This window comes from Panthera leo, chromosome C2 (genome assembly GCF_018350215.1).
Source record: "Panthera leo isolate Ple1 chromosome C2, P.leo_Ple1_pat1.1, whole genome shotgun sequence".
Classification (NCBI taxonomy): domain Eukaryota; kingdom Metazoa; phylum Chordata; class Mammalia; order Carnivora; family Felidae; genus Panthera; species Panthera leo.
In genome coordinates this window covers 83,239,561-83,252,329 of record NC_056687.1, presented here as the reverse complement: position 1 = coordinate 83,252,329, position 12,769 = coordinate 83,239,561, and the positions used below count along the sequence as shown (strand labels likewise).

The following is a 12,769-nucleotide window of genomic DNA, read 5'->3' as shown; positions in this document are numbered from 1 at the left end:
CCCTGCACATGTGTGATAGAGAACCTACATTCACCTCAGACCTCACTGGCTCTAAAGCCCACAGGCTCACCACTGCTTTGCTGCCTCCCTAATTATCACTGATCAGGACACGGAGTTTTGCCTTTTCCTAGGCCCTGAAGAATGGCAGACAGGCTTTTCTTTGTTCCACATCCTGGCATTCCTTTCAAAGGAAGCAAGTATTTTATCCCAGTATATATGCTTAAAGCGTGTCATAAATTTGTAAAATTTACAGATGTATGAGTGTCTGAGGACATGAAGAGGCCTAGATCAGAGGACCGTTAGGTCAGACATCACAAGAATATAATACATTGGGCAGCGTGGAAGATGTCTTTAAAAAGAAGGAAGGGGAAACGGGAGTTCCTGGAATGCTCCTTTCCCGGCATGAGATCCAAGAGTGGGCTGAGGGCCTTCTGCGGCCCCTGCTCACTGCCGTGGTCCTGGCTGTGCAGATACAGGGTAGCCTGGGCGCTCTTGATGAGAACATTTAACATTACACTGGCCTGGCAGGACTCCACCTCCCATCTTCCCAAGACAGAAACAGGGGCCCACAGTACTGTGGTCCTTTGACTCAGCTTTTAGTCTAAGATTGAATTACAAAGACATTCTGTTGTGCTGTCCACTTTACTTCCTTCCTCTTTCCTCAATCCTCAGAGTCTTTTTTCCCCACTCAACCAAGTTCTTGAAATCCATCTCATACCTGTGACTGGGAAGTCAGATTTGAGCCCTAAAGAGGTCTGGCAGTGAAGAGGGCAAGCCAGTCTTGGCCGAAGTGAAAGAAATGAATAGGGAAGGAGAACGAGTGAGAGGACGCACCTGGCCTCTCTGCACCCCATGCGGCCCTAAACCGGGTGTCAGCATTGTCCCCTTCCAGTAGGGCCTGTGTACGGGGTGGTCTGCTTGATAAATGGATTAATTCAATTATTAAATGCCTGAGAAAATTGCACCTAATATCCTTTGTTTTTTCGACAGGATTCCCAAAGAAATCACAGTGAGCAACATCCACCAGGCCATTTGCAACATTCCTTTTCTGGACTTCCTCACAAATAAACACATGGGGATATTGAATGAAGATCAATGAAGATGCCCTTGGAAAAGCAGGATTTGAAGATGTAGCCGAAGCTTTGAACTGTGATGTCTCCTCTTTGGGGAAGGAGGTTATTTTCTGTGTGCCTCAGAATATTATGGCTACCAAACCATTGTCTCCACCTAATTCTCTGTAACACCAAGAGTGTTCAGTCCCAGGTCAAATCCCTTCAGGACAGAACCTTGTTTCCTGATTCTAGAATGAAGCTGTGAGTGGATGTGTGCTCTGTCAGCTGACATTTGCTCACTCTCTGTAAAGAGAATCTTAGAGCTGGGCCAGGCCATGTGTAGCAGGTCCTTCTTTCCTCTGGGCGTCAAGGGGCATCTTCGGCTTGAGTGTAGGCAGAGAATAAGACTGGCACCAGAGGTTTTCACCCATTCTGAGGTTACAGGCAGTTCCAGCAGTTACCTGGTAACCTCTGGAGACAGACTGGGCTCGGCACTCGGTGGCCGTGGTGCAGAGGACCCAGTCAGCTATAGGAAGCAGTAATGCCTTGTGGAAAACAAGAAAGTCTGGGAGCCTGCACGCTGAGCAGAAGTCTTTGTTCGTGGAGCACAGGAACATTACTACAGCCAGGCTCAGAGAACTGTCCAGGGATAGATCCCAGCATAGTCAGGGAGAGGTTTGCTATAGTCGGGAAGCTTTTAAAATAATGTTAGTAATCGAGAACACCCACAAACTCCAGGTACTTGGCAGACTTGTACCAGCTTTGCGAGCGTGCGTGCGGGGCGGAGAGTGGTATGTGGGAGCACCTGCCACTGAGCCCATGTTGAGTGCCTGGTGGGGGGGCAGCCTCTGGGGCAGGCCTGCTTGGACCGTAAGTCTTGTCAGTGGATTTAGTGTCCTGTTCTTTTCCATTCAGTCTTTTCAAAGAAGAAAAGCTTTTCAAGGAAACACTGAGTGCCTTAAAGAGAAATAACTGCCGAAGCCAAGAGGCAGGAATGTCAGTGCTCAGAAGCAGTGAGAATAGGTTGTATCCATATGTGGAGCCCTCTCGGTGGGAGAGGTGAACAGAAGAAGGGAGGTTTGCAGTGCCCCGTGTGACGTCCAGTTCCATTAAAGATACTCTGTCCTAATCTTCCTAACATAGTCTGTGTCGAAGGAAAGGAAAGAATTTATTCTGTTACTGGGAATCTGCTTGGAGGAAGTTTGAAACCTGTGAGTCAAACTTATCCAACCAACATAATTCACATTTTCATGAGTTCTGTAGGTGTTTGGGTCAGGAACGGAAGACAGGGTAATGACTGAGAAATCTGCACTTCTTTATTCAACATCTGAGGATTGCAGATGCAAAAGGAAATCTATTTGGTAAGGCAGTGGGAGGCCCAGGCTTAGTAAAAAAAAAAAAAAAATCGAGTACATAAAGGCTCAGGTACTCTATACATGAACTGCTGCAAGCAAGGTGAGTGGGCAAGTGCACAGAGTTATTCAGCAGTGGACTGTGACAGATCTACAGGAAGATTTGGTCCAAATGGCAACAGGTTCATTTAGTACATGTATGGAAGCCTAAAGTAATTATCTTTTTGCAAATGAAATATTAAATGATTTAATAGTTCCCATGTGTTAATGTTTCAAATGTGTTTGTATCATAACATGTAACATAATTGTGTAACAGAAGTCTGCAATAAATCTTTTAGTATTTGTGATGGGTTCTTCGGAGTTTGAACACTACACTTGGTAGGGTTCTTACATTAAGTCAGAGAGAGCTGGAATGGGGCAGAGGTATAGGTATTTGTGGGTTTACATTAATTATTCCACTTCCTTCCAAAAAGAATGTACAGCTCTTCAAGATAAAGGATTACAGTTACATAAAAATCTGAAAAAAAAAATTGGAAGATGCATGTTGACTGTGGAAGTAATTATTTCTGACAGCTTTGGGGCAAACTACCTAATTGAGCTCAGAGCCTCCTCAAAGCCAAGGCCAAGAGGGAAAACAGCTCCTATTGTCTAACAAAGCAGCACACTGGATTTTCCGGAAAGATAGAATTGGTCTATGCTGAGGTCTGGAAGAAGTTACTCCTGTGACACAGTCCTGCTGTGACCATCTGCTATCAGAATGTCTAAAAAAATTACCAAAGATGCAGAAATATTTCAGAACTGACCACTTTTTACATTCACCCTTAGTAAGAACTAAGGGCTTTGAAAGCTTTGGTTCTTCAAAGGCAAGAAGTTCGGAAGGGAAGGACGTGATGGGAGTCCAGGTACGTAGCTTTCTTGGGACCAGACTTCACTTACTGTCAGCCTCTAGGGAAGTGAAGTGTCTGGAGGAAGGAGAAGAGGGGCAGTGCTTAGGCTCCTGTCCCGAGTGTGTGCCTCAGCCACAGTTTTGACGGGAACCATGGGACAGGGATTTGTGTCACAGGCACGCCACCTCAGTTGGAGACTCCCTCTTACTTAAGCCTGTGTGCACAGGGCTGGCAGAGTTGATCCCACTCAAAGGGGAGGTTCCCCCATCTTCCTCAGGGTGGGCTGCAGGGTCAAGGCTTTCTCAAAAGCTGCTTTTTGGAGTTTGGCCTAAAATCCTGGTGTTAGTACGGGTGTGAGAGTATTCCCATTTGTGATGGGTTTTTCTGAGTTTTGAAGCACCATGGAACAGAGGCCAGACCTTGATCGAAATGCAGGTGAGGACTTTGGAGGGGCCTCCCTCTAGCTGGGCCTCATGGCGCATCCTCAAGGCCGATCAAGGCGGCTGCCGGCAGTGCTAACATTGGTTATGGAATCATTGATTCTGAACTCTTTTGGCTGAAATTAGCTAACAGATTGAACTTTTTATTTTTAAAAACATTGCTCTTTACAGAATTAATACAAAAATGCTTATGTAGAAACTTTAGCAAATATAGCAAGGTGTAAAAAATTTGTTACCCATAATTCCCCTTCCCAAAGATAACCACCATTAGTATTCCAATGTATTTTTCTACTTTAGTTTATATAGATGTGTAGGACATATGTTGGGGGTTGACACCACACAGTTGAGACTACGGTCTCAGGTGCTTTGGAAGGCCACTCCAGTAACATGAGGGCAGGCTTTACTGAGACCTAGCATGGGTGGAGGAAGTTCCTTCTTCAGAACCCAGATCTCCTACTAATGAAGTATGGTGAGGACGATGATTGGATTGGGGGTTTTGTGAAAAGCTGTCCTGGTACATTCCAGAAAGGTTCCTTGGGCACGCACTATGCTTTCCAGAGGCAGGCCCCCATTACCCCGCTGAGGTACCACACCAGGGCTCGGCTGCGGGGAGGGTGGTGATCTCCGTGAGGTACTGCATCCAATGCCAGTGTGGAGGGCAGTCCCAAGGGGGAGTCCCTAAGATTTGCAAGCCTCCAAGGGTCAACCAGCAGTAGTTGATAAAGTCCTTATTACCAAGAGGAGGATAAAGACATATGAGAAGGTGCTCCATGTTTATAATTAAGGAAATAACAAACCATAACAGTGCATTTTCGCATTTTAGTAAAATCGGATTGTACGGTTAATCTGTTCATTTCCCACAGAATGCACAGCAGCAGGCAGTCTCTTTTCCCTCAGAAACCTTTAACATGCAAACCAATGAAGTCTGAAATAATGGAACTCTTTGTGTAAGCATATGATTTGGGTTCTGGCTTTAAGATGATTCAGAGCATCTCCTTTGCAGGACTGAGGGAAGGCTGTGCCAGCCAGAGCTAGCCCCTCTGAGGGACCAGGTTCCCTCCAGCTCTCAGGGGCTGTGAAACCTGAGTGCCACTGCGAGCTGCTTAAGTAAATGTTCGCCAGAGCCCCTTGGGGCTGGAGCGGGATAAAGATCCAAAGGGAAATCCTTGAGTTTCCTTTACCAAAACTGCCATTACCTTGTGCACCCTAATCTATAAGAAGGGGCAGAAACTCCTTCAAAGGTTTGACCACCTGCTGTGCAAACCCGGGCCAGGCTGGCTCCCTGTGGCTATGGCCACATGGGCTGGGACTTACTGGGAAAGGAGGCAGCTTTCCAAAGACAACAGCTGCTTCCTCACAGCTCCCTGTGAGAGAGCAGGGTGGGAGTCCAGGGGCTGGTAGAGATGACACTCTAAAGTCTTTCAGGGAGTAAGGCTAATGACACTTCTTACCCCAAAAAGCTCCCAATGCTTAGCAGGTGTGTACCATGTTCCCTTCTAGTCCACTGTTAAGGGAAAAAACTGGAATTAGTAATAAACTATGGGGCTCAGAAGCCCCAAGGTAAATGTCATTCATTCAGTACTTAAAGCACTCAGCACAAGAAACCTTTTGTTAAAATGTAAAGGTCATCTTGGCCCTAAATTATGTCTTTGAAATTGAAACCATATAATTGATACTCTGTACCTTTTGGAAATGTCATCCTGGTTACTCAGCATCATCATGAGTCACATGCAGGTGATTACCTAAGATTTCTTCTACAACCTGAATGGTGGGGCCATTTGTAGGAATATCCAAGGACAGTACTGTGGGTGGCCATAGGTTACAAAGTTACCATGCAGCCTGGGAAAACAAGAAGGTGGACCTTACTGGTTTCTTTCGAGCAACTGTTCTGTCCCTAGTCCTCAGCCCTCGTGGACCAATTCAGTTCACAGCAGAATTGATCCTTAAGTTCTTCAGATTTAAAAACGGAAGGGTGGCCAAAAGAGGCAATTTAAAAAAGATCTGAAGCCTTCTATACTCGTCTTGAGGAACAAGAGGATGGTTGAGGCCCAGAGCCCAGCTGTGTGGGGCCAGGTCCATCTGCGCCTCTGCTCTGCACCAGGCCCGCATTCCGGGTGGCAGTGGGGGAGAGTGGTGCCCGCAGCAAAAGACAGGCCTTTCCCCTGGGACAGCAGGGGACCAGTCCCAAGATCTCACCCCATTCCCCATCTCAGCAGCAGTGTGTTCCGACTCCACCATGGCACTCTTCCTTGGTGGCAGTCACACGTTGAGGATCCGGGGAGCAGGAGCATGAAAGATGGCTGACGGGTTAGGGGTGAACTTCTTCCTCCCCTCAGTAGCCTGAAAAATGAAATGTGGCCCCATATCAGTGTGCCTCTCCATCAACTTTCCCTCTTCCCCCAGCTCCAGGAAGAAAATTCCCTCCTCCTGTCCTCCAAGAGTTGAGACTGCTGACCTAAAGGGTCCAAGGGGAAACATATGCAGGGGGCAAGGACTTTCCATTCTGCTGAGGCCTGAATCACCTCCCTCCCATCTCCTCTCACACAAACGCTAGGGACTTGGAAGGCTCATCGCTAGTCCTCACTGGTAATGGGTAACATGGATTTAGGAGGGGAGGGGACACTCAAGCCAGCAGTAAGGAGATGCCCACCTGGCTGGCAACAAAGGACCATCTTGGTTCTCTGTTGGGGGATGACTGAGTGCTCAGTGCTGTCCGTGGCTATAATGACATTTTGCACCATCCAATCTCAGTCCCTAGCCTGGGGAAAAGGCCTCTGTTCCCACACCCGGTGCAGCCGGGAGCCCAGCCCCTTGCCCCACAGCACCAGTTTCAGCCTGACCTGAAAGCTGACCCCAGGGCTGCCGTCCCAGCCGGAGCTGTGGGTTGTGAGGACCGTGGCGGGTTTTGCCTTTGTGGATCTCGACGGCTTCACTCCAGTCCAAGCCTGGAATTCCTGTCTGCAACAGAGAACACGGACCCCCCTTGCACAATGTCAGTCATCCCTCCTGACTCTTCAGGGGCCACTGCCATTGCCCCGTGCTTCCTGGAATGCCCTGGCCAACCTCCACTGCTAAAATCCTGCTTTGGATCCAGACACAAGCACCTAGTAGGTGCTGGGCATCAGAAACCACATCCCAGCCCTTCCTTCAGTGCTTCCTGTTTTGTCTCCAAACCACCCAGAACCTATGATGGTCAGTCCCCAGCTCACTGGTGGCCCTTACATCCACAGGATGCCAGCCTAGACGGCACCCAGTGCAGCAAAAGTCTTCCATACCTGGTTCCAACTGAGAAGGAAAAACAAGAGTATCATGTTTATGTTTTAATAATTTGTCTTATTAACTCCTACAAAGACAGGACAGATTGGAGGGGTGACTCAAAAAACTACAAGCCGGTCTGGCTCTTGCATGGCACTGTGCACATGGGTACATCTGCCTGGGTACGGGAAGGAAGGTGGTGGGGAGGTTGGGGGGGCGGCTCCCGGGACAGAAGCGACAAGGCAGGCACAGATTAGCTCCATGTTCCCGGAGTCCATTTTTTGATAAAGATTTAATTCCTCAATTCCTCCGCACACAAAAAAGCCCTCTTTCCTTTAATTCTATCAGCTCCCCTGCTAGAAAGCTCAAGAAGGCAGAGACCTCCTGTGTCCATAGGCACACCTGGCCAAGGCAATGTTCTATAGGAGAGAGTCCAGCTGGCCAGGGGCAGCACCCATATGTGGGCTGGGTCCATTCTTGTCTCATCCCACCCACAGCCCTGGCTGGGTTTCAGGCCCAGAAGTCAACAAAGCTGCCTCTTCTCCTTGGTGGCAGTGGCACAGCTGGGCACCACTGGGCAGGCCGCTCATGGAGGGAGCAGCTGCGCCTGGCCACAGTCAGCACTTGGGGGTGCCAGGAGGCAAGTGGGGCCAGGGTCCTATCACATCACTTTGGCTTCTGAAGCTGCAAGGTTCCAAAGACCAGCTGCCTGAGCCATCTGCCATTCTGTTTCTCCTGCGGAAACGGGTCCTCCCCTGGGCGTGCCCTTCTGTCCCCAAACTGAGCTGAGCCTTGGGCCTGGCAGCCTAAGCCTGCCACCCCACGGTGGCTGCAGGGGTCCCAACATGGAAAGTGACCAGAGCCAGGAGTGAGAGTGATGCCCATGGCTGCTCCTGGGGCAAGGCTGGTGCTGGAGACCAGTGAGAAAAGACTGCAGTGGGATGGAGAAGGGACCTCAGAAACCGGGTGACTGCCTGGGAAAGAAGGCAGGCAGAAATGGCTCTGGCAAAGAATAAGAACACAGCCACATAAACCATGCGCCTCCCCTGACCAGGCTCCGTTCCCATCCAGCTCGTTTGGGCCTCAGCTGGACCCTGGGGGTGGCTGTCCCATTGAGGGTCAGGGGCCACCTGTGGCAACACCGAGAGCCCTGAGTTCTCAGCCCAACAGGGCTTCAAGGCCATTCGTTCCTCTGATCCTCAGTTTCCTCATGAAAAAGGCTACTGATCCACGTGTACAAGGTTATGATGAACCTTCGTGCTGGGCACTTCAGTGGTTGGCCCTTTGACTCACCGAGAAAGGATAAAGGAGGATGACTGAGGAAAGAGGTCTTCTGGAGTGGGTGGAGCTAGAACCTGGGCCAAAGGTGCCAATGGCACCTAGAGAATTCCAGAGGGGAGGCTCTGGGAACTTCTCAGGAGAGACCCAGGCTGGTTGTGAGAGCAAGATCCCCTGCACCCATCTGACCAAGCAAGTGAAGCAGATAGCTTTCACAGGAGCAGCAGGGGCTGGTGAGTGGCCACAAATATTCTGGTATTTTGGATTCCCTGGATCTGTTACTTTTCCTACTGAATTTCCTCAAACCGTTTGCTCAGATAACATGCATCTTACGAGGAAGAGTCAGGATGGAGTTGCACACGTCAAGCCCTAGAGTGGGGAGGTGAGGGGTCCCAGAGGTCAGCTGGCATGGTGTTGGGGAAACCAAGTTCAGCAGTGGTCGTGGGTCTTGGCCAGAGTTGGGATATGGGGGCCTAGGGAGCCAAGCTCTGGCTATTTCTGTTTTACAAACAAGGAAAGGGTCAGAGAGACCAAGTGACCCGCCAAGTGTATACCCCAGGAAACCAGAGCTCCAATGAGTCCCAACTCCGGGCAGTACCTTTCCACCACTGCAGGACACCTCAAGAAACTAAGGGGCTCAGAGGCGGCAACATCTGGGGAGTGAGGTCTTGGGGAGATAATCTATGGGAGGAGGTCCTGAGCCTGGTGCCTGGTACGTGCTAAGCAGAGAATAACGACTGGTACCTTTGGCGTTACTGGAGCTGGGAAGACCCAGCAAGACGTCCAAACCCACCATCTGCTTAAGACAAGTGAGGGGCCGCTTCTAAAAGCCCAATCTTTGCCTGAACATTCCCAGTGAGGAGGAGCTCAGCACACCTGAGGCGGTTCACACCACCCTCCTTCCATGCGAATTATTAGAAAGCTCTTCCTTTCCCTGAGCTGAAGCTAGCTCCCCACGGGCTCTGCCCCGGGTCCTGCTCCAGGTCTGGAACATCAGCCATTTGAAGGGGTGCACACCCAGGCCCTCTGGCCTTCCAGACCTCTCACCATCCAGGCCCCTACAGCCGGGCCTGGCACACAGCAGTCAGAACCATCCACAACCTGGCTAGGGCCTGAGCTGGACTCCGTGTTTGCCCTGACATTCCCCTGTGAATTTTGGCAGCTTGGCTAGAGCATGCATCAGTGAATGAAAGACCCATCCTGCAACTACCATTCCCCTATGAAGTTCCCGAAAAACTGCACGCCCAGGAAGGAACCTCTGGGGAGATAGAATGTTCTACATATCTTGAAAATTACTGTATGGAAATTCTACCTTAACACCTTTGATTTTAAAAATAATAAAACTGGGGTGCCTGGATGGCTCAGTCGGTTAAGTGCCTGGCTCTTGGCATCAGCTCAGGTCATGATCTCAGTTTGTGGGTTCAAGCCGCGCATCAGGCTCTGTGCTGACAGCATGGAGCCTGCTTGGGATTCTCTCTCTTCCTCTCTGCCTCTCCACCACTCGCTCTGTCTCCCTCTCAAAATCAACAACAGACTAAGGGAGAAAGTTCATACCTTTTTGTCCCTTTAATTCTGTTTATACTAATGAAATTGATAAGAGTAAAGACAGCTATAAGGATGCTTATCACAGAAGTTATTTTTTCCTCTAAAAAACTTTTTTAAAAGGTAGTATGTGTACATGTTTAAAAATAAACAGTTCTTCAGAGAATGAAGTCACTCAGTGCGCTTCCACCCCTGGCAACATCCCTTCCTTCTCCCCACTCTGTCTCTCCCCAAAGATTCCTGTTTTTTCACATATCCATCCAGAGATAACCTATGCTTACTTGAGCAGATAAGTGTATATCAATACCCTTTTTAAAAACACAAATAAGAAGCACACTACTCTGGGTTTTTTTTGTTTTGTTTTGTTTTTTGGGTTTTTTGTTTGTTTGTTTGTTTGTTTTTGTTTTTGTTTTTTTTTTTTGACACATACCCATCCAAGATCTTCTGCTATCAGTACATTCTAGGCCTCCCAGTAGCCCATCCTCTGGACTATAATTAACCAGCCCCTACATCAGTAGGGCAGTGGGACTGTTTCTATCTTCCGGGGTACAATGTTGCAACATACCTTATACTCCTTAGCTCCCACCCCACCTTCAAGGATACTTGTATGGAAAACTCCTGGAAATGAAGTACTGGATCAAAGAAAGGGTTTTTATGGTCCCAAATTAGAAACATCCCAAATATTCAATGATACAACAGCAGATTAATAACTGGACATATCAATGTGTGGATAGTATATCCCTAGGATAAGATACTGCACATTGATTAAATTCACGTTGTAAAAGAACATCTAGTAACATGCACAGACACCCAAAATAGATGGAAAAATGTGTACAGTAAGGATCTAACCATAGAAGAATTACAAATGGATATACACTCAAACGTTAAGGATTAGAAAGAACTACCAGTTTGGGTAGGATTAAGGGAATGTTAACTTGTAATGTCTATAATTTCCAATTTTTCTATGGTGAGTTTATGTTACTTTTGAAATAAGAGAAAAAAGGAAGCCCTCAGTTGTCCAGGGGCAGAGCTAAGGTGGGGGCAGGGTGGACCCACAGATCTGTCCTCAGCGAAGGCCAAGTCACTGGCTCTCGGGCACTCAATGAGATCCCGGGGACCACCTACTGGGAGCTCCGTGTGGTCCTCACCACCAGAAAGTCCACAGTACACTGGCCAGAGGGAGCTCACGCAGTTGGCCTGCATGCCCCCTGCCTATGGTTAGGCCCACTTGGTGAAACTTAAAGCAGATTTTAACTCAGTCAAAGGCAGGTATTTCTGACAGGGCTGCCCGAGAGGAGAGCGGGCTGTGAGCGAGGTAGTGAGCTCCCTGTCAGCAGAGATGCTCGCTCATTCACTCAGGCTGGTCAGGGAGCAGCAAAGGCGACGCCTCCCGTGCTCTGGGACCAAAGGGGATGGCCTCCGAGGCCGCCTCCCGGAGTGGTGTGCGATGGGGGCTCCAGGCGCCTCCTCCCTCCCACCCAACGTGGTCCTCAAGGCTCTCGGCTTGTTTCCTCCCACCGCCAGGTCCCGACTCCAAGCACTCCCCTGCCTGCAGCCCCATACCTGTACGACGTGGTCACCGCTGCAGCCGCGTCCGCGTCGCCGATGGGGAGCACGTAGACGCCCCGGCTGGGGGCCGTGGGGGTCTTGCTCCTACGGCCGCTCGCACCGGGCCCCCGCCCCTGCGGCGCATCCCTGGGCCCCGCGGGCGTCCACACACCGAAGTCCCGCTGGTACTGAGTGAGTGGCACGTCCCGGCCAGGGTCCCGGGCGCCTGCAGGGGACGGGCCCCTGCGCGCGGCGCCGCCGCCCGGGCCCGGCTCCTCGCTCTCAAGGTCCGAGTAGTTGTGCAGGGTCAGCGGCACCGCCACGTCGGAGCGGTCCAGCTGGTTCCAGCGCCGCGCCAGGCAGCAGAGGCGGCTGATGCAGGGCCACGCCATGCCGCCCCGGTGCCCGCCGCTCGGCTCCCCGCGCTCCCGGCCGCACCGCCCCCGCCCGGCGTCCCCGCCCCCGCGGCCCTCCCCGCGCCGCCGCAGCGCCGCCCCCTGGCCTGGGGGTGGCCGTCCGGGGAGGGTGGAGGGCTCGGCGACAGCGCTTGGCCTGGGCTACAGCCGCGGAAGAGCACGGCCGGATGGGCGCAGAGACTGGGAGGGGGTTAAGGGAGAGCGGAGGCAACCGAAACTGCCTGGAGGAATTTACCAGCGTCCAACTTGAAGGTCTCATAATTTAATCAAGTTCCCTTTAACGCTGTCTTCTAAATCGGACCTGGCTTCACAGAGAGCGAGGGCTGGGTGGCAACGATGCCTTGATGCCTTGCTGACCGCATTCCGCACCTGCCAGGGTGGCGGTCCTGCATTTGCGCTCGACTGCTCCGCGGGGAGTTGCGGGCGGCACACAGAACCGAGGTGCCACGATGCGGGGATCACAGGGCAGACGTGGGGCCATGCTTCCCAGAGAACACGTGTTTGAATCGGCCAGTGAGTCACTGTTTGCCTTTACGGTGCTAAATTTGTAACAACCAATTCAATTTTCATTGAGAACTGGCATTAGCCCTCAATTGACCTTTCCCTGGGTTTTAAAATTCCTAATTTTAAAGCACGGCAACAGAGGGTTTAGTGTTATAAAGCTGCCGACAAATCTTTGATCATTGTGCTTTAAAAATTCTCTTCCCTCCTGCAGGCATTCTTTTTTTATTGCAGAGCAAAGTTTGGGTAATCCTTCAGGCGAAAGGTCAGCCTGTTTAAAGCATGACAGGTCATCAGAACGAACTCCCTGGCCACACAATAGACTTCCTGAGCATTTGACCTGTGACCTCAACGTGCACTGCAGAGCAATGACTAATTAAGCTACTGAAAGCATGAAATTACCCACAGCTCCATCTCAAGCATATACTTGGACAGTATCCAGTCTGCACCTTAGAAAAGAGAACTGCAGTACAGCCCTGACCAGTCAGGACTCCTCTC

General features: G+C 50.4%; 2 protein-coding genes across 5 annotated transcripts in view; one reads left to right on the top strand and one right to left on the bottom strand.

Annotated features, from left to right (window-relative positions):
* The window catches only part of YEATS2 (YEATS domain containing 2), a 114,069-nt gene extending 111,323 nt beyond the window's left edge, over positions 1–2,746 (top strand). For all 4 annotated transcript variants that reach the window (XM_042954939.1, XM_042954941.1, XM_042954942.1 and 1 more), the window contains exon 31: positions 991–2,746. In XM_042954939.1, the coding sequence (XP_042810873.1) occupies positions 991–1,099 (109 nt within the window). In that variant the 3' untranslated portion in view covers positions 1,100–2,746. The remainder of the gene's footprint in view (positions 1–990) is intronic.
* A 1,130-nt stretch (positions 2,747–3,876) lies between these two features.
* Positions 3,877–11,746, bottom strand: MAP6D1 (MAP6 domain containing 1). Its single transcript, XM_042903493.1, has 3 exons — positions 11,370–11,746; positions 6,572–6,689; positions 3,877–6,071 (listed from the first exon to the last, which is right to left on the bottom strand). Exons 1-3 carry the CDS (start codon positions 11,744–11,746, stop codon positions 5,991–5,993), a joined length of 576 nt encoding a protein of 191 aa, XP_042759427.1. The 3' UTR covers positions 3,877–5,990.
* Between the last annotated feature and the right edge of the window lie 1,023 nt (positions 11,747–12,769).

Coding starts and splice junctions, on each gene's coding strand:
- MAP6D1 (XM_042903493.1), bottom strand. CDS start 11,746: ATGGCGTGGCCCTGCATCAGCCGCCTCTGCTGCCTGGCGCGGCGCTGG. Junction 6,690..11,369: donor GCGGTGACCACGTCGTACAG/GTATGGGGCTGC, acceptor TCTCTGTTGCAG/ACAGGAATTCCAGGCTTGGA. Junction 6,072..6,571: donor GCCCTGGGGTCAGCTTTCAG/GTCAGGCTGAAA, acceptor TTCATTTTTCAG/GCTACTGAGGGGAGGAAGAA.